Here is a 22,187-nt window from a genome sequence, read left to right as displayed (position 1 = left end):
TATAACTTTGATATAATGTGATATTATTTGTTCTTATGAATTCCATTATTTAAATTCAATATGTAGGTCTAACAGTTATATTGTACTATTTGTTTCAGAGTGTGACACGACTTGAAAATAATGACATTGCAATGAAATTGCAAATGAATGAGATTGAAGCCGTAGGCGAACAATGGAAGTGCATGACGTAAATGTTCGTGTCTTGTACGATTTTGAGTATTCTACAAAAGATGGAAGAAAGATAAAAATAACAACCGGAGAAAGATTATTTCTTATAGCGAAAACAAATAGCGATTGGTGGCATGTTATTCGCAGCTCCGAAAGACGTCCCTTCTATGTACCAGCAACATATGTTCAGGAAATCCCCAAAGGGGAGGAGAAGGGTGTGGGAAAAGAGAAAAAAGAAGACAGAACAAATTCAAAGGGGCCCAAAGTAAAAAAGGAAATTCCTTCTCCAGATTTGGGCGTAGTTCTAAGTGAATCGGGAAAGGAACATCAAAGCTTAATTCAGGTGATAGAAGAACCGATTGGTTTCAATATGGGCTATAGGAATCGGTCCTGTTCTCTCGAGGATAAGAAGATGTTCTCTGTCAAGCTATCGTCTGATGATAGACAACGAATCCTGAAAGGAAAGCTGGGATTGACTCCTTTGCCGAAATTTGCACCACCTCCAGAAATAGATGAAGATAAAGATGCAGAAGTCGATTATGTCAATCTTAGAAAATCCGAAGACGACAAAGGATTTATAATAGATGATGACGTTGTACCAGATATAAAATTCCCCCAACATTCCAGAAGCGTTGATGTAGATTTAGAAGTTGATGGTGGACCGCTTCAGAGTGAAATGCCTGCTGCAATAGATACTATTGATGAGAAACGGAATAAATCGCCTCCACAGCCTGCTGAGCGTAGTGGATACTCATTTGTTTCCAATCCAATCAAAGGAGAAGATGCAACCACCACCGTCAGCCATGAAATGGATTCATTGTCACCTATATCCCAAGAACTACCACATTCCAATTCATTAGAAGAACTCGCCTTGGAAATTGAACTGAAAACGAACAGCTTGAAAAGTAACGCTGCTAACACTGCAGCTAATACTGGCAGCTTGGAGAAAGAAAAGTATATTCTCCCTTCAACTTCAGATAATTCTGTTGAAAGTAATATAGATTCGGCATTTGATAGTTCAGAATCGATCAAGGAAGTGACCAGAATCAGAGTGGACGACGATGACGATAATCCAATCAGTAGTCCTGTTCCACTGCAAAGAAAACTGAGGTACGTTGGCAGCTTCAAAACGAAACAGGAGAGAGAGAAATGGGCAAGGCAGCACACATCCGATATTCAAGAGTCTGAAACTGGTAGCTGGGGCCCTGACAATCACAGGCAGAAGTCAGCGGCTGTCGAAATAGTCAAACCCACCGAAAACATCACAATTATCAATAAAATGGAGGAAAAGCTTCTTCAAAGCTCTGACAGCAGTACGCATTTAGAACCGAATAACAGTAATACTAAAAATGTACTTTCTATCATGGTCAACTGTGAAGATACATCGGCTGCGAATTTCAATGTCTCGAATTCTTTCATTGAAAGTTCTAGAAAAACTGAAGAGCATCTACTGCAGATCCAACAAAACCTGGGCATAGCTCAAGAGGCTTCAGCTAGAATAGAGAAGTACAGTCCGAAGCAAGCTCTGAGAACATTGATTGACCGTGATTCTGGAATGAATAAGCCCTCTCTTGAATCGATGAGCGATGAGAAGAAAAGTATTGGTAAATATTCTGTAGAGCTTAGAGCGTCTTCATCGTTGAAAGATTCGCTGGAGAGTGTCAAGTGCTCGAATTCTGAAAAAGGCTCTACTGACAGTTTGCTCGACATTGACAAAAATCTGAATAACAGGAAGATTTCAACAACATCCGAGTCCGTGATTCATACTGATGGAGAAGATGTGGATGGCGTGAATAGTGATAGTGAAACCGACTCTGTTATTCTCGGCCTTAGTCGGATGCAACAGAATAAGACTCAGGAACCGCACAAGAGAAAGACGTCCTTGATCAGAAATAGAAGGGTAAGTGGATATTGACTAATTCCATTATATTACTCTGTATTTTTCTGATAACTACAGATCAGCTTTTATTATTCCAGTCAATTCAATCACAAGAAACATCTTGCAATTGCAGCGACCTGAAGTGGACGGAGTTTCATCTCGTGGCTGAACAATCTATTAGATGTTTCGTAGCAAGAACTCTAGTAAAGTATTTTTTTTTGTTTTTTTTTGTTATTTCTATTAAAACTAGTCACTAGGACTAACCATTAATTTTGTTCTGTTATTTCTTATCCTAAATTAATTTTTTATTGCTAAAGTCTTCCAGTGAAGCCTACAGTTCCAATCTATAATTTCACTACTTTAAATTATTTCACTACACTTTTATTCAATATACTTTAATCACTCCACTAGCACTACACCAACTCGAGGGGCTTTGTTCTCTTCAACCTCCTAGTGAGTTCAGTGTTGTCTAGTAGTTGGATGACTTCGGTGTTGTCGTGTTGATGAAGACGTGACTCATGATGGGCTGCCAATCGTCTTATCTCACAGGTCACATAGGGGATGTGCAGATCTCGGTGCAAATCGCTGTTCCTTATGTACCAGGGCGCATTCACCATGTTCCGCAGTACTTTGTTTTGGAATGTTTTAATCTGACTGATGTTAGATGTTCTAGAGCAGCCCCAAAGCTGAATTCCATACGTCCAGACAGTTTTAGAATTTGTTTGTAAATCAATAACTTGTTGTCCAATGAGAGTTGTGATGACGGCCCAACAGCCAATAGATTTTACTGTATTTGAGTCCTAGCTCGCTCCTTTCATCTTGATATGCTCTTTCCATTTCAACTTGGCGTCAAGAGTCATCCAAGGTATTTTGCTGTGTTGCTGTGTGGTACTACATTCCCATTCAGATTTATTCGAATCGGGTCATTGATAATTTTGTTTGTGAAGTTGATATGAATAGACTTCATCTCATTTAATCGAATTCTCCATTTTTTGGTCCAGTCACTGAATCGTTGCTAGCATTCTGTAGTTTTGTGGCTGCTTCTTGTACTGTTTCCCCTTCTGCCAGTATTGCAGTATCATCAGCAAAAGTAGCTATTGTCACTGCATCCAATTCAGGAAGATCGCTTGTGTACAGCACATAAAGAACTGGTCCAAGAACACTACCCTGTGGAACTCCAGCCCTTATTTCCTTCAATTCGGAGACGTCGTCACCTTGTTTTACTCTGAATAATCTGTTGTTGATGTATGAAGTAAAGTATTTGCTGGGTATTTTAGTTAGGCGAAAAATATTTCCTCAAATGATATATGAGATTGTGATTGATTTTTCAAGTATTCTACGTTACAAAATTGAATTTCATCAACAAAACAGTTTACAATTTTTATAAATGAGGTACCATAATGAAAATGCTATAAAATAGGTTTCTATTACATTCCAAAATTGAATTTCATCAACAAAACATTTGACACTTATATACAACTGATATAATGAACATTTTGTAAAATACGTAGTAAAGGAGGCATTAATTAGTAAACAGAAGAAATCTTTCAGAATGAACCAATTTTTAATTTGAATTTTTGCTTTGATGTGCATGAACACATGATTGATGATGATTAACACACATATTTGTGAATATTGTTTTGGTTGCGGATAGGTTGAAGCGTGCAAGACAAGGTCCTATCTACAACAGCCTCCACCGTCTCCGACGCCATCTCAAAAGCCAACAAGAACGTTGTCGGGCTCTTGGAACGAGTTCGTCACATCAGATGGCCGAGTGTTCTTCTACAACACCGATACAGGAGAGAGAAGTTGGAAGCCTCCCAGAAGACGATTCAATTCAAATGTAAGTTCCAAAAACCTTTTAATGCCGAGATTTAACTTATTAGGAAGCGAAAGACCATCTGTTACTACTCTTTGTATACTTGCAACTTGAAAAAAATCATATTGAAGAAACGAAATTGAAGCTTTAGTTCTTTGAATATTTTTCAAATTAATCGCATTTAAAAGTACATCTAAATCTTTTAATAGATTTTACTCTGAGGCACATAACTCAATCCAATGCAATTAGGGCGTTTTTCTTTGAATATTTTCCACATTAATCGTATAGATTTTACTGTGAATAATGTCTTAATCCACCCAATGTAATTAGGAAGTTCCATGGAACACACTATAATATAATACAGTACCGTATAATGAAAGCAGACCTGTAGTTGAATTTATGGGACATAGTCTTGCCAGTACTGCATAGTATTATTCCTACTATTTCAAAGAAATCCTCAATTCATGATAATATATAAAATACAGGCTATCTGTCTATAATGAGAATCATATTATTTTAAAATTATAGTAGTAAGAACATACTTGGTAAGTAATTCATGGGATTATCTTATTTATTATTGAATATGTTCTCTTGACACAGAAAACCCTAGCTTTAGAACTTGTCCGTATACATTTTATGACTCACTTATAAATTATATTGAAATATTGAATTTGAAACAGAATAGACAAGTCAAAACTCAACTTTCTCCAAATATTTAACTCCACCTTAATTATATGAATGCATTTTTTATTAATCTTATAATGGATTGAATAATCAGCTTATCCAATTCTGGTCAATATTGCAGATTTCTAGAAATTTATGAACGCTTCTGTTTTAGGTCGTTTTAGCTCTTAATTTATTATTGTATAAAATACAATAAACAAATGTTTGTGCTGTTTTCTAGGATGACAAGAAGAAAGAAGGCAACTTGACGAATGTATATTCTGGCAGCTCGAGTCCTCTCGCCGAATCTGACGAGCAGCTATTTCAACGCAGCTTGGAGAACATTCCACTGCCAGCCGGCTGGAAGACCAGAGTTGACGAAGAGTCCGGTCTGCCCTGCTACATCAATATTCTCACAGGCGCCAAGGTCAGTAATGCTTTCGTACGTCCTATTCTATTAAGGTGCGTACAGACTTGAACGTCACGAACACACGCATTTCACTTTTTATCAGCTGATGTTACCCTTATTAATACATCTGTTACTTACTGTTTCTATACAAATACTGATATAATCAGCTGATGAGTAGTGAAATGTGCATGATCGTGGTGCTCGCTCAAGTCTGTACGGTACGAAGCTTTAAGCGATCAATTTTTTGTACGAGGGTGAGTCAGTTATTATCCGAAATATAGGTGTATTTTTCTTTATGTTGGTTTACTGTTGATTTACATTGATTATGTATTCTGATGTATTCTTTGTTAATTTGTGCTTATACCTAGGCTAGTTTCAAACAGCTGTTTCAATTCTATCATCACTGGCATGCTGTTAATTATGGCAGCTACACTATTCATCTGCACCAAATAAAAGTATAATGATTAGTGGGATCAACCGTTTTTCGTGGTAGGAGAGTGGACAAAATTTATTGAATTTCATTCATGAACACTCAGTTATGGTAAAACACACTATTACCATATAGCACTGAAAGCTTTGATGAATTTCCCCTGATACACTTTCCGACCTCGGAAATCGGTTCAATGAACGTTGGTGCAAATGACAAGTGGAGCGGCTATAATTAACAACATGTCAGTGATGATGGAATAAAAACTGCAGTTTGAAACTAGCCTAGATATAAATACAAATAAGCAAAGAATGCATTATTAACGCAAATTAACAGTGCTACCAACATGAACAGAAATACATCTATATTGCGGATAATAATTGAGTCACCTCGTATGTTTTTAAGTTGGGTGTGCATGTTAGTTGGACGGATCTCATACGGCTGAAACGATTTTGATGAAGTTTGGAATATAGTAGATTTGCGTAGTACAATTTTTCTGAAACGAGTTTCATCTCTGGGAAAACTCGTTGAAGGTCCTTGAAAAGATTAATTCGTCCTTCGATTAGCAGTTGATCGAGTTTTCCATCGTCTGTTGAAAACGAGACAGAGACCCGGTTGCACAAAATCCTGTTAAATTTTAATCGTGATTAAAAGAAGACTTCTCTGATTGGTTCTCGTGGCATTTAATCATGTAACAGGCTTTAGTGTGACTGGAACAAAGAGAGTGTTGAGCAAATGAAAAAAATTATAACAACTGTTGGGTTATAAAATTTTGTGTCGTTTGAAAACATTGCATAATCTGAGAAACATAATATGGATGCGAGCAAAGCATCGCAAATTAGTATTGAACTTTGAATATACAGTAGTTGAAAGCAATGTTCATTACTAAAGTTGCTTCAGTTCCTGTTATGTTTGAACCACCAGTTGCTCTTTGGATTTACGCAGTTATAAGAGACATACATTATCAAATTTTAAAATCAGCTAAAAAACTAAATTGAAAAATACAGATTATTTCATGAACTGTTTCTAGTCTCCTTCACATTTCACAAAACACACATATATTTGCTATCGATAATATTAACGAGCAAATACTTTGCATCCATGTGAAATACTTTGCGAGTGAAGTTCGCTACCCTGATATTTTTTTAATCTACAAGAGTAATATTTCAATCAATGAAGGTAATATGCACCATCATAGTTTAACATGTGGCATAACACCATCACAGGCTAATCTACTATTAGGCTATATGAAAATATGGTTGCATTTATTATGATGAGTTTAATTTCGGGTTTACACGAACAGTTGATCTTTCTGATCTTAATAATATGTACAGAGTGACCCAAACTTCACTACCCATTAGGTTACGTAACCTAAGCTTTGTGATGGGTAGTGACTGAATGGGGTCCGGTCCCAATTCATTCGGATAATCTGAGTTTTGTATTTGGGTAGCTCATTATATTTCGTCATAGCCCACAAAGGATTTGGTAACGGTGCAGAGTTGCGAAAGGGTGGAACTATCTGCTCTGTGTAATGACACAAGGTTAGCAAACCAATGCTAATCAGGTGCTGACTATAAAACGTGAATCTTCTTATAAATGTGTTCATAGAGTCTTTTACTGAACAATTGACAATTGAATCACTGCGGGTATACAAATCGGTGCAATAACGCAGAACACGGAACTCGGAACGCTCCGTCTGCGCGTAGATTAATCTAATTGAGCAACTAATGCTTTGTCGCTTTGCTGCCAGCTATTGGGACACTGAAAAGTTTAACAAACTCTAGTCTCCGTTAGTTCTGAATTTGGTTTCTTCTATGTTTAGCTTCTCCTCTTATTTTTTACTAGTAGGTAACCTGTGCTTCGCAATGATCTATTTTAAAACTGCAAAATGAAAACTTGACGTAATAAAAAATTAGAAATTTGAAAATAGGCCTATAACCATCCTCGGTTAATGAAGAATCTTTATGCAAAATTTCAAATCAATCAGTCCAGTAGTTCAGACGTGATGATGTGTCAAACATAATTTTCCTACATCACGTACGTGTATGAGCCAGCTCTTTCCATTATTATAGTAAAGATGATGGATAGATGGATGATTTATCAGTATCTTTGAATGAGAATAACTTTTGAACGGTTTGAGAAATCGGTGCGGTTTTGATGCGACAGAAAATCAGTTATTTTTATTCGAATAGGATCCCCAATCATACCTATCATCTAGTGTCCCTTTTAAAAGAAATGTTCAGCTGCTTCTATACAACAACTGGAAGCATGACAAATAGAAAACTTGACGTAATGAAATCTTTAAGAACTGAAAATAGGCATGAATAATCATCCTCGGTTAATTAAGAATCTATATGCAAAATTTCAAATTAATCAGTTGAGTATATTTCAGACGTGATGATGCGTCAAACATCAATGTAATTCCCTATTCCTTACGTGTATAAGCCAGTTCTTTCCTTTATTATAGTATAGAAAGAATACTGAAGAATACATAATACTTGAAAACCTCACAGAATCATATTGATTTTACCAATACATCAATAAATTTTAGTTCGATTAGGATCCTCCTCAATTTGAATCAGGCAGCCTTTTGTTTTCCCAATTCCAAACAAAAACCTAAAATACTCGTTTCACTGGAATTCGTGTCTGATATTATAACTGAAGAATATGAATTATTACTTATTTTATTGTGACCTATTCATGTTTTTCTTATGAAATTCAATGATAGGCCAACAGCATGACAACTATGTCCAATTCATTTGTACTGGTGGCAAAATTTTACATTAAAAATAATTATTTGATAAAATCCAAGTTCAATTGTATTGAAAACAAATTCCTTCAAAAAATAATTGATAATACATTTCTAGGGAAAAAATTAAGAACAAAAAAATTGGGAAGCATCGGGACTCGAACCGAGGAACCATCACTCATAAGCTAGCGTTTTATACCGTTGCGCTACACGGCCGTTCGAAAATGATAGTCTTGTGGATTATAACCTCCTCATAAAAAACCACACTTTGGGCTGCAACAATGTAGCCTATGGAACTTCATGTATGGTAGCATAGATGAATTTGAACATTAATACTGAAAAATCTAGAAGGAAAATTGAAATTTGGGCTTCCAGGTGCACGAAATTGATATTTTTAGAATCTATGTTCAAAATTTGGAGATCTAAATCATTCCCGTTTTTCCGGTATGCAATCCACAAGTTGACATGTTTTGATGCGAACAAACGAACACACAAACAAACACAACCCTACTCTCTCTTATTATATAGATTCTTCACCCTCAACTCATTCGATGGAGTAGATCCATTGAATTGATTTTCGTTTCATTATTTAGAATTTAGAATATTATTTTTAATCTTTTCCCGTTCCTTAATCTGAATGTTTCTTGTAAAAGTTACTCGGCGGAAGTATTTGGTACAGAATTGCTTGTCATCTGACCAAATAGTGAGTAAAGAGTCTGAGGGTCTGATTCCAAGGTTGAGACGTTTTTTAGTGACTTTCGTCGAATTTCTGTTGTAAAATACACGCTTTTTCAACGTCTAATGATGGAAATATAATATTGATAATATTCAAACGGCTGGTCTGTTTTTGTCAATTTTTGTCTGTTTTTCATAATTTTTCCATATTCTGGAAATCTTATGAATCAACTCGAGTACAGTATAAAAGTGTTCATTTTTTTCTTAAATAAAAAACCTAAATTATAAATATAGGCTCTCTGATGAACCTGATTTTAATGACAGGTACCCTTGAGTTGTACATTCAGTTGTTAAATACATTCTTCGTACATATTTTCATGTATCTCAGGGTTCTCAACTGTTCCATTAATTTTAAATTATGAACTTCATTGGTGAACTGAAATTCGCTAGTTTTTTGAGATCAAAATATATTGGAAGTTGCCTTCCCCACAATATTTTTTTTAGTTGAAAATTGTCTCTATTTTTGGGTAGAGTCAATCAAGTATCACTGATGTAATTTTTAGTTGAAAAATTCTCATGTTGCGAACAGACATGCGCGACTCCCAGTTTAATTGAGGTCCCTTCTCCCCCAATGAGTTTTGTGCGTGTGCAGGAAGGTTGGCGTGCGTAGGTACCTATACTACACGATCCTGCAAGTGTTTGCAAGTTCATGATGTCAATTGATTTGACCGCTCCACTCGAAAGGCTGGTTCATTCATAATAATAATGATGACTGTTACTTTGCTGAGTGAATGATTCATCCTACCATTCCTTTGCTATTTGGAGCTGGTGTGTCTGGGCGAGGTAATTTGCCTTTAATTGGTGCTATTTGGTATGTCTGTTTTATTCTCATACTCCATTTCTCTTTCTCAAACTGGTTTCTTCTTCATTCAACTGTTTTGTAGCAGGTGGATAAACGAATTAGCTCGTTATTTTTTACTACTTTGCAACAAAAAATAGGCTCTTCCTCCTGCAGTCATAGTAAACATATCTGTCAGGCTGTTAGCTAATATGCTTGATATAATCTTGAATCATCGTGAAGCATTATACATTATAGTTGTATCTCAACCGATTCTAGACTCAGCCTGAACTGAATGCATCAATGTCCGTTTACAAATTAGAGTCTTTTGAGAAAAGTTGTTGGACAAGTTTATGTTGATTGGGGAAATGCAAAACTCAGCGATACTCTGACTAGACTGTGTTCACAATAATTTTCAGTATTTCATCTATTGATTTTTGGAGTATAGAATGAACTATAGATAGCTATTTTTATAGGTACTTTAATAGTTATATTGATGAATTAATTATCAATAAAATATTTAATCACTCAATTTTTCTTTCATTAACTAGTTCCCTTATTTATTTTTTGCAAGACACAACTAAATTTTATTCTTATCAAATGATAAATTAGGATATTTGATGATGTGTCAATAATTAATTAGTTTCGAAACTGAATTATAATTTTCTGAATTCAGTTTTTTGGTCATAAAATAAGGGCAGTCCTGTTAATTCAGTAAAACTTTATCAATTAACTCTATTGAAATACATATAAAGTCAATTACTTCAATATTATTTATTATTTTTTGGATTGCCTTGAAAAAGAAGCGAACCAATTTGAAAATAGCGTATTTTTTCAAGGAAAATTTTACTCCATTTTTATTTCCACAATCTAAATTCAATGATAAGCTAGGCAAAATCAAAGAATGCTGGATGATTTTTATCTACCACTAAATAGCCGTCAGGCTCGCTTCGCTCGCCATATCCGTCCCCGACTGGATAGTCCAAAAATGAGATCAGCGGGCTCGCTTCGCTCGCGTGCATTTTTCATTTGAGCATGCTTCATTCCATCAGAAAGTCAAAGTACTTCCTGACCTCGAAAATTTGAGAAAACGTAGAAAAACGCTGGTAAAAACACCTGTTACTATATCGGCGTATCTTTGGCGAACAAAATTCTTCCACCTCAGCTAAACGTGAAAAAACGCAGAAAAGCTGAGAAAAACGTTGATTTTGGGTGTATCTTTGATGAAATATTAAATTCACCTCATCACAAAATTTTTAGACCCTAGCTAAACCGCTAATTTTGGGCGTATCTTTGGCGTTATTTCAAATTACTTCTAACACAACATTATTACACCCCAGCTTAGCTTCTGTAGTAAATTTGAACATTTTCTGTTCATTTGTTCTCGATAAAGCTGAGAAAGCGCAAAAAACGCTGGAAAAACGCAGATTTTGGGTGTATCTTTGGCGTTATTTCAAATTCCTTCTAACACAACTTTATTACACCCTAGCTTAGCTTCTGTACTAAATTTCAATAATTTCTGTTCAAAATTAAATTAATTTTCTGTTTAAATTAAATTATAAATCTGAGAAAAAGCAAAAAAAAAAACGCTAATTTTGGGCGTATCTTTGACGTTATTGCAAATCCCTCTAACACAACATTATATTATATTATATTACACCCTAACTGAGCTTCTATACTAAATTTGAACATTTTCTGTTTATTTGTTCTCGATAAAGCTGAGAAAACGCTAAAAACGCAGATTTTGGGTGTATCTTTGGCGTTATTTCAAATTCCTTCTAACACAACTTTATTACACCCTAGCTTAGCTTCTGTACTAAATTTCAATAATTTCTGTTCAAAATTAAATTAATTTTCTGTTTAAATTAAATTATAAATCTGAGAAAAAGCAAAAAAAAAAACGCTAATTTTGGGCGTATCTTTGACGTTATTGCAAATCCCTCTAACACAACATTATATTATATTATATTACACCCTAACTGAGCTTCTATACTAAATTTGAACATTTTCTGTTTATTTGTTCTCGATAAAGCTGAGAAAACGCTAAAAACGCAGATTTTGGGCGTATCTTTGGACATTTTTCCAAATCCGTTCTTAGTGCGCCTCTTAAGGGCCAACTGAACATACCTACCAAATTTGAACGTTTTTGGTCCGGTAGATTTTTAGTTCTGCGAGCGAGTGAGTGAGTCAGTCAGTCAGTCAGTGCCATTTCGCATTTATATATATAGATTAATTATTGTGACTCACTTTTCTATCATTGTCTATATAGTGAGCTCTACCATTCCATTTTCTCAGATGTAGGATCATCTTTATTTTTGATAATACAGGATCAATAATAGGGTGCCGCCAAGCTTGTTTCGTGTGTGTTATAAACACAATAGAACACAATAATTATTGGTTAGCGTATTCTGAACATCATCTGGCTATTTAGTTAATTTCATAGCGATGCAATTTATTTTATAGATTATTTCTCCTCATAAACTACTCTCACTTAGGTTGAGAGTTCATATGGTACTACCGAAAGCTTCATTAAATTTTAGCTCTTAAATTGTGAATGAATCAAATCTTTACATGTTCCAGAATTATTTTAAATTCGTTCGAATATTTCATATCCATTGTACTAACCAAAGCGTAATGTTTTGGAGAAATGAATCACTTTTGCAATATTTCCTCGATTTGTTGAATGTTGTTAATTCGTTGAATATAGCATTTGAAGTGTGATGATTATTTGAGCAGGAAAATGATTTGTAATTTTTGTTTCAGTGGTTTTCCTCTAGCGACAGCGCGGGAAGGGTCTACTATTTCGAAGAGAATAGCAACGAGTCTTCATGGACACTACCTGAGCTCAGCTATGTCACTAACATAAATGAGGTGAGTCAAAATATTCTCTTATAAGTACATTATCTATTCTGACAAAACTTTTTCTCTAGAATAAAAGTTTCTTGTTCAAGTTTAATAATTTATAGCTTGAACTTTTCAATAGCTTCAATTCTCGATGATAATAACAACGACTTGCATGTGGCTAGTAGACCTATGCATTTATTTATTTAAGTGAATTAATATTGAATTCTGGAAATTCCATTTCTCTAGAATAAAAATTTCACGAACAAGTTTAATAATCCACTGCTAAACTACAAGTTGATAAATTATCGATTATAACAACGTCTTGCATGTGGCTCACTGTAGTAGATTTATGCATTCTTGAAAGATAAAGATAATTCAATGTATTTTCCTTGCTTGGGTTGAACGTGTGCGTCATTGCAAAGGCGATCGGATGTGTAGCTTGCCGCGAAAGATATTGAGATATTTGTATGTTGTAGTCCAATGTATTATTTGTTTAGAGTTGCACGGATTTCCCCATTTAAGTAAATAGTAACATTGAGAAAATAACAGTTTTGCTGATCCAGATTTCTTGTAGTCTATTTTAAAATTATCAATAGTACAATTAATGATAATCAGATTCGAGATATTTCTAAATTAAATTACTCAAGAGAATGAATGATTTGCATGCTACTATGGTAAAACTGACCGTGCTCGTACTGTGAAAAATCAGGAAGGAAATCATTAATGTCAAGAAAATTAGGTCAAGATGAATTTGTGGTTGAATTTGGTGTCAACTCTATATTAAAACTAGAAGAAATTAATTTGTTCAAATGTTAACATCAGAATAGCAAAGATCTATTTTAAGATTAATAAACGAATTGTTGTTCATTGAAGTTTTATAAATAAACAGCTAATTAAACACCTAATAACTAATTATTTATAGTTGATAATATTGATAAACTTTGATCTCCCTTAGGCTCTCTTATTGGCCGCTCATCTCGAATTTAATACTTGATCTGTATTATTATTAATTGTGATTATTATCAATTTCAATTGAACATTTTTCAATAACAATGTTATCATTACAATATTACGCACAATTTAGAACACAACATGGTTCAAATATCTAAATCGTTATCTTCCAAGATGGAGCTTCTTAATAACTCAAAATTTACTCCATTCTTGTTAAATTTAAATATCTCAAAGAAAAGTATTTTATCAGAAGATGGATGTCTTTATCCACGTGATTCACTGAAACCGTAATATTAATAATATTAAATAAAAATCAGTTTATCAGAGATTGACAATGGTTAAACAACCGAAACCGGTCTTTCTAAGTATCAATAAATCTGTGGTTTTTGGCAATTTCTTAGTATTTTTATTTAATACGAATAATTACTACAATATCAACTTCTCAACTACACAAAAAATGAATAATATTCGTAATTGAACAATTACTGTTGTATTATTATAAATTCCTCCAGAGCTAAAAATTGTCTTTATTGACCCCGTACTTCGTATTGTCTAAATTTTTATAAATAAGTTTTCCCATTATTGCAAAATCAATTGTTTAAAATTTCCAGAAGAGCATAGCTTAACAAAAACTGTGGTGTGTAATGTTGATAACTCATTTCGATTGGAATTCCGTTTGATAATCGTTCTCGGATGCTCATTTTCCATTACTCACTTCCTGTACTGAATAGCTTGATTTCCTCTTCAAATATTATAAAAAAATGATGAAAATTGTTAACTATTCCATACTTAATAATATTATCTAACATCCATAATAATTATTCAAGATCAAATGAACCTGTCAAAGTTGGAGCTCTCACTTGTATAGCCTACTCCAAATATACTGCTATATTTTTGTTGAATAATTGAGATAAGGTAAACTTATTGAAGTATTTTACAATACTGAAAGTAGTAAAATACTGCTGTTTTCTATAGATGCTTATAACAAACATATTTAATTCAAAAAATTATGAAATATTCTCATTCTTTCAATGATACTAAATATTTTATTCTGTACCTTTAAATGATAATAAATAGGATATATAATATTGACTACATTGGTAGATCCTTTTCTCACGCTTCGACGTACATCAAAACACTTGAAAGAGATTAAGGTTGTAAAATGCTCATTACTTATAAAGTACTCTCACATTGATTGAAGCATTTCAGCGATCTTAGAAAAACTCCGTGTTTCAAAACGAAATTAACCGAATTATAAATTATTTATTGACTGTTAGCAGATTCTGTATCTCTAGAGACCCTTTTCACAAACGCCAATCAAGGTTTGATCATTGATCAACAACCTCAAAACTTTTGAATGTTCGATGATGAAAAAGATTCTCTCTTAAATAAACGGCCGTGTATGAAATTTTAATAGTGCAGAGGGTTTCAATCCATTGTTCAATCTCGTTGTCTTGATATTGGCAGAACTTACGCCAATAATTAGCAATGTGGCCAATTTGGTTTAGTTTTGTCGGTTAGGCTCATAATTTGTTGTCTCCCTTCCACGGCTGTCTCCCTTCGGCAGCTGCGTGGCGCTTCTTAATCATTATTAATGAGTGTACGTAACCTCTTCCCCTCTTGGATAACTTCTTCAGTCGAGATGTGGATCATCATTAGTCCAATTTTGTATTTCAACATGTAATCTAGCCAAAGCTTATGAATGGCTAGGCTTTGTATGGGAATATTTTCAGCATTGTATTCATTGCTTGGGTAATGAATAGTTGTATTAAATTTGATGACTGGAATAAGCTCATTATTTTTCGCAGTTTTGTAATACAGTAGATTCATTGTTGCATGATATTGGTATAATGAATCTGTGCGTGTACATATTAGTCTCCAGTTACTTATGTAGGGTGAAGCTGAATAGTAATATGCAATAGGAATACATAACTTTGAATAACTTCGTTGAGTTGCAATTGTTAGCTAAATAGAATATGAGGAATGTTCATATTTGAATACTGCTTAAAATGACATCTTCCATTCAATACTGATATAAACGGAAATACACTCCTGGAATTGAAAAATTGTTCTAAACAACTTTTCGTCCAACTTGAAATTTTCGAAAAACCTTTTTGAAAGTTTCCAAATTTCAATCTTGGTAAAATTGTAGTGGAAAAAGTTACTTCGTTTTCATTTTATTAGATTGTAAAAAATACTTTTTTAAATTGTACATTAATAAACACTGAAGAATTAATAAACATTATAAACGTTTTTAGTTGTCTCAGTGGAAATAATTTGTACATTTCAACGTATATAAACTGTATCACTTCTTGCAGTGTGGCTATTTCCTTCCTTTATCAAATAAAAAACCTTTCCAATCGAAACTTCATATTACGCTGTCTGATGGTCTGTTCTTCCACCTAAATCAAAAGTTCAATTCTGATTCATATTCTATCAATCCTATTAAAAACGTGGTGATTATGATTGATATTGAACAACAGTATTTATGATTTACAGTATAACAGTATCTATGAACAACAGTCTACATCTCGCAATCCTTCTATCATGACGATTTTTGAGAAATATTTCGTCCAAACCGAGTTTGAGCTGTAGTGTTCCGCCCCCAATCTAGATTAGGGACTTGTTTCACGTGCCCTTCGTGGCAAAACAGTGGGTGTAGTGTCAATGACAACAGACCACTCTTCTGTCCTCGAATGGACCCTTCATCGAGTTTAATCGGCCCGAGCCGAGAGGCAAGTGTTTCACAGGCATCTATCTGCCCTAAAAGCTCGTCCCTTTCACTCTCTCTCACTCTGCAACGGCAGTTGGCGCATTTCTGTGTTAGTTGACGACCTCTTGACGTTCCTTTCTCACAGCCGGCATCTGTCTTTGTCTTTTAACTAACAGTCTCATCTCATCTCACATAATAATTCTCCAAATGTTGATGAAAGCCGGCGTCTGTAGCCGCTACTGTCATTCTGTCTACTTCATTACTTCCACCCACTCTCACTCTCTCTCTCTCTCTCTCTCTCTCTTTCTCTCTCTTTCTAATCCCCACCCATCGATTCTCCTCCCTTCTCCTTGCTCTCTGTCTTATCATCGGCTCCGACAAACTGACCACAATCTTTCTTGCGGCCAAGTTTCAGTTTTTCGTCACGTCCAGTGTTTTTGCCACCGGCTCGTAGTTTCCCTGTGTGCGGTTTCCGTTCGCTTTTCGGCGGTCGGCTTTGCTCAGGTGTTGTTTGATGTAGTTTCCACTACAGAGATAGTGTTATCATCTTCGAAACAACTGTGTTGTGATGACACAGTTTGTGTCAGTTCGGTGTTCTAATTGTGAATAGTGCTACGATTCTATGGAATATTATTGGATATACCTTGCTTTAAAAATCTAATCAGATTCAATAAATATTAGAATAATTTAATGAAATATAATTTTTTCAAGGAAAACTAATTTGTTGGGAATACAATCTTAACTGAGTTTAAATTGAATAATCTATACAATAGGCAGATAGCACTTTCCCGTAAATAATTATTGTGTTTCTAACAAATTTCGTCTAGGATATTGAATAAAGTTCAAAATATAAACAAATGTGAATGTAAATATAAAAATGTGAGAAAGAAAATCTCAATATAAAAATTGTACCAAACTAATACAGCTATCATGCCATAGTTTGAATAATCCTTGCAACTTCACAATCAATATTATATTTTATATTAGAAATATTATTTCTTATTCTTAAAAATGACAAGATAATTGATAATAATCACTATATCAGTGTTTTAACTATTCCTGTAATATTAGGTAAAATGTGTTTTTCGAACATCCTCCGAATATGCGTGATTCACTTGATATTTGCCAAATACAAGAAATATTTTTACTAATAAAAATAATCAATAAAATACAATAGTTTTTGGCATGACTGGAAAAAGAAGCCTTGAGCTCCAGCCACGAGTTCTAAAAATAAGATATACATTTTTTAAATCTAATAACAGCAGCACAAATGAGACAACTCTTTGATGGATGATAATCTATTGATGTTGAATTTTATCAATAACCAAAGTACTTGATAGGCTAAACAAAATATAAATGCACAGAAAAATAATATAGTAATTGTCGAGTTTTTATAATTTTTACACAATAATAAATAATTAATATTGCCAAAATTGGTGATTTATCCAACTCAGTTCTCAATTTTAAAATAATAGTTTTGTTTTACCCACGATTTTATTAATCTTTATTTGGTTTTAGTTATTTTATCCTCAATAAAGGCTTCTAGAATTTGTTGTATATATATTTACTAACATTGTAGCGTTCTGTTTCGTTAGAAAAAAATCATCTAACATGATTTCAATCTAATGATTAATAATTTGAAAACTGTATTTATTACCAAAACATTACTTTCTCAATCAGGATTCATTATATTCTTTGCGCCAATCATTTATTTATTTATTAATTCATACATTGACACATACACATACACATATCATACTCAACTATGAATCATATCATATCAGCTTATTCAAGGAAACTAGATTGAAAATTGAAGATGCAGAATTCAGTGTGAGCCTTGTGACCTATAGTGAGGTCCACGTTATAATGGCAGTGAAGAAAGATAGGAGAAAAACGTTGCCAAGTCTCTCTATTTTGCCACTGACTGTACACAGCTGTTACTCAATTCATCGCATTAGATTTAATCTAATAATAATTATCATTTCCTTGATAAAATAATCAATTTAATGTCAAATTAATCAAGAAAATATATTTTTTATAATTTGATTCAAAAATTTGCTTTCATGACTGAGATCAGATTTTTATTTCTATAGAAACCTGAAATGGCGGCTAATTTAAAAAGCTGTGATACAACAATCTGAATTTTAAAACAACAGAAATTGAGTTATTTGGTAGGTATTCTATACCAATTTCCTTTAAAAATAATAGAAATCCTATTTAAAAATAAGTAATTTCAATGGATTAATTCTGAAATAACTTTTCAATATTATTTATACCGGTACGAGTAGGTCTAACCTATACGGGTAGGCTAACTGAAAGCATGGATGAAGTCTAGGATGGTTAGTTATCAACTTTTAAAATGTCATTTCAGGTATTTTAATTTGTGTTTCTCATACGGTAATGTTTAAAAATTATTTCATTGTTTCAAAAATACATTTTAAATCAATTATACGACTTGTGTACCGTACTCAGGTATTTTGATAGAATGAAGAAAGAAAATGGCGGCTGAGAATATGGTTTATTGGTTTGTTTAGTTTTGTACAGTCACTGTCAAAAGTAAATATAAAATATTCTGACAAATAGACAACATTGCAAAGCGAGAGAGCGATAGTGCTATCTGTTTTGTTGTATGATAGAAAAGGACAGCAACAGTATTGTCAATCGAACTACACTGCCATTATAATGTGGACCTCACTATAGTCATTGTTTGTGAGCTCACAGAGGTTGCTTACTTTGAAAGACTAATAATCATAATTGATTGATAATAATCATCTCGTAATTTATTTCAATTGAACTAAATTTTGCTTTTTCTTATTTCAATTATTCAAACACCGAATTATAAATATTGAAAGATTACAGAGTTTGCGTACGATGAAACACCAATTGACACTGTGATTGACTCCAATTGAACTGAATTATGGTTCCTCTTATTCTGTTTGTTTAAACCCCAAATTTTAAATGTTGAGAAATCTTATCTCAACATTTTTAATGAAACTATTAACTCAGATTTTTAATACTTCAGTATCAAAATATATCTAATGATTTTTTCGGTTGTAATTTCCATTTTATAGCAAGGATAGAAAGTGATTTTTAAATATTTTTTAAAGAACATCAACAGATTTATTAATGTATTTAATCGCATATCATGGACAATCGTGCCAGTGTGAGTGATAGTGATGTAGCAAGTTCAAAACCGGATGACTTGCCTTTAGAAACAGACGATGTGTGTTCTATTGTTAGAAAAATTAGCAGCACCTTTTCTGTACTGAGTCAATTGTACACTGTGAAACCACCTGAGCTGTTATTGGTGAATGATGTTGACGATGGAGCGGTTATTGATGTTCAGCACACAGCGTGGAAGCCGAATCCTTTGTACTCGAATTCCGATAGCCGAATAGAAAGGCAAGCGGGCACATCCATTTTTCATATGCTGAGAAACAATGCTCTAGAATTCGTACAGGTACTGTGCAAACCGGACACCAGTCAAAATCTGGAAATCGGCCCTCCAATGTCTGACACAGCCACCACCTCTGCATTGTGCCCTGAAGCTCGGCATGCCAACAAGAAATCATTGTTTAAAAAAAAGTCCGATAAAAAGTCGAAAAGTAGTTACAAGTACAAGAAGAAAGGCAGGAGTCCTTCCCCGGTGGAACTTCTCGTAAAATGTCCAAACTCTGAGGTACATGACTCACTGCTTCTCAACCACTCAAACATCCTTCGCGACTATTCCAAAGAAATGAGCTCACTCGACGCCATTGAGACTTCAATTAAAACGTTACAAGATAAAATAAACACGTTCGATGAATTCAAAGCAGTTAATTCTGAACTACCAGCTACTTTTGCAGAGTTTTGTAAAGAGATTGATCAGTATTTTATTATCAATTCGAGGAGCTGTAGAAATTCTGATAGGTCTGAAAATTCGTCAAATCGTTCATCGATATGCGAGTCTCCTCCTGGAGAGGAAAGTAGGCACAAGTCAGCCAATCAGTTGTTACTAGTCAATGAAATACGCCGTCCAAAGAGGAAGAAGCTGCCGAAAAACTCCAAACGAAAATCGTGGCTGGGCAATAAATTGGAGCAGGGGGTGAAGGGTCTGCTGTTTAGAGACTCGTATGAACTCAACACTCCCAGACCAAGTTCACTGCTTGCAAATAACTCGAGAAGTCTCCCCAATCTCAGTATCACTGATTCTGAATTCTATCAGCTGTATTTGGACGTAGAGCAGAGACTATCGAACCTGCCGTCGCCTAGTAGTGTTGGAATGGTATCTGATTTCTCCAGTAGTTTGTCTTCGTTGTCCAGAAGTGCTAGTTTCCATTCGGACGCTTCTTTTGCTACCTTCAAGAGTCATTGCTACAGTCCAACACATTCCACTTACGACAACATCAGCTCGGAAGTACCGTCGCTATCCAATATCGCCCACGTAGCGTCACAAGTAGAAGTAGAAAACACGTCATCTCCTAATCTTGATGAATCAAATCCCTCCGAAAACCCGACAATTGTTGTTCAGGAAGTCACTGCGAATGCTTCTAAAAATATCGATAGTGATTCTGAAAATGGTGATGACAAACAAGAACTGCAAAATCTGGAACAAACAGTTGATGCATCTGGTGCTCATGACGAGTCTAGTGGAATCGTGTTGTCGGATTCGTTTGTCTACGAGGACAATTTTGAAAACAACAATAACATTCCCAAACGTAGGAAGAAAGATGACAGTGTTTCCAGTCTGGACTCATTGGATATAGGCCAGCTATTTGGAAGTGACGTCGAAGAGTGGATTAAAGGCATTTTCCTTGGAACTTTGTATGAAGTAGATGAAGATTCCAGACAAGTAATGGAAGAAAAGGTAGATAAATTTCAATATTCAACATTCTGTATTTAAATAAATTCGTCAGCTACTATATAATATAGCATTAATCCCTCTAAATTTTGTTTACTAAAGAAATCAAAAGTGATTTTATACTTTTATATGAAACCTCTTCACTAAGAAAGCTGTACTCTCCCTATTATTTTCCACATGAAATTGATTATAACATTACTTCTACATTACTGGCCTTTGATTCAGGTAAATGATGTCATAAAGTTTACTCAACTTTCAATTATTCAATGGAAATATGTGTCTTCTCATATTAAGTAAGAATAATTATTATTGAATTCATCATTACAATAGTCTCATAGTCTCACACTATGAAGATATTAAGTAGAATCAGAAATAGCACTTTGATTAGCCAGTCTATCTTGGTACATCAAAAAATATTTGGAGGTTGAAAAATATTACTTTGAAATACGAAGTTTTTCAATTTGAATCTTGCAACCAAACGTATTCAAATTATTCATCTACCTGAATCTCATTTCTTTTAAACTATTTTCGAAGTTCTATTTTCATTAAACCAAGTACCAACGATAAACTTTAACTTGCGCGTGAGTTAATATTGAAGCTCTAACAGAGATTAGATAATGTTAGAGCTCGCGTTAATATTGAAGCTCTAACAGAGCTTAAATACTGTTAGGCTGGGCGCACACAAGTTTGTCAAGACAAGACATGATAAGACACGTTTAGTCACAATACTTCACATAGTTGCTTATGAAGACATGTCTAATTGCAATGACTAATCAGTGTGAGTTGCGTCATAAGCAACTAATATCGGGGCACCGAGCTTCGCTTGTTATTTTTATTTATTGATAAACAGAACACAATTCTCTAAAATGATCGTGTTTATATTTCACAGCTGGCTATATGTCATCTTATGAATTTCGCGGATGCGATATTTTGATTTTTCATATACTCGCTCACTCACTTTTTTACTATCCACAGCTGTTTCAGCCAAGGATGAATTATCCTTTTCATGTCGTTCAGCGAGTTTTTCCAAGGATGAGACCTATTGCAATCGAAGTTTTATATCATAAACCTACTATGTTCCAAATTTCGTGAGAATCGTTAGAGCCGTTTTTGAGATCCGTTAAACATAAATAACCAGATATAAAATAACCATTTATAAAAATAACCAGATATAAAAATAACCAGACATATAATTACAGAAATTGCTCGCTT

General features: G+C 34.1%; 1 protein-coding gene across 8 annotated transcripts in view; it reads left to right on the top strand.

The window, feature by feature from the left end:
* The window catches only part of LOC111048059 (rho GTPase-activating protein 12), a 41,505-nt gene that overhangs the window by 1,731 nt on the left and 17,587 nt on the right, over positions 1 to 22,187 (top strand). For 3 of the 8 annotated variants that reach the window (XM_039444766.1, XM_039444755.1, XM_039444761.1), the window contains exons 2-5: positions 99 to 2,068; positions 3,702 to 3,890; positions 4,771 to 4,956; positions 12,391 to 12,498. In XM_039444766.1, coding sequence (XP_039300700.1) covers positions 173 to 2,068; positions 3,702 to 3,890; positions 4,771 to 4,956; positions 12,391 to 12,498 — 2,379 coding nt within the window. In that variant the 5' untranslated portion in view covers positions 99 to 172. Of the gene's footprint in view, positions 1 to 98; positions 2,069 to 3,701; positions 3,891 to 4,770; positions 4,957 to 12,390; positions 12,499 to 16,384; positions 16,738 to 19,206; positions 20,982 to 22,187 lie in introns of those variants that run through there. The other 5 variants (XM_039444788.1, XM_039444770.1, XM_039444782.1 and 2 more) reach the window with 4 other exon arrangements.

Source organism: Nilaparvata lugens, chromosome 1, assembly GCF_014356525.2.
Source record: "Nilaparvata lugens isolate BPH chromosome 1, ASM1435652v1, whole genome shotgun sequence".
In the NCBI taxonomy this organism is placed as follows: Eukaryota; Metazoa; Arthropoda; class Insecta; order Hemiptera; family Delphacidae; genus Nilaparvata; species Nilaparvata lugens.
The sequence above is the reverse complement of the archived record's forward strand: the minus strand, read 5'-3'. Positions and strand labels throughout refer to the sequence as shown.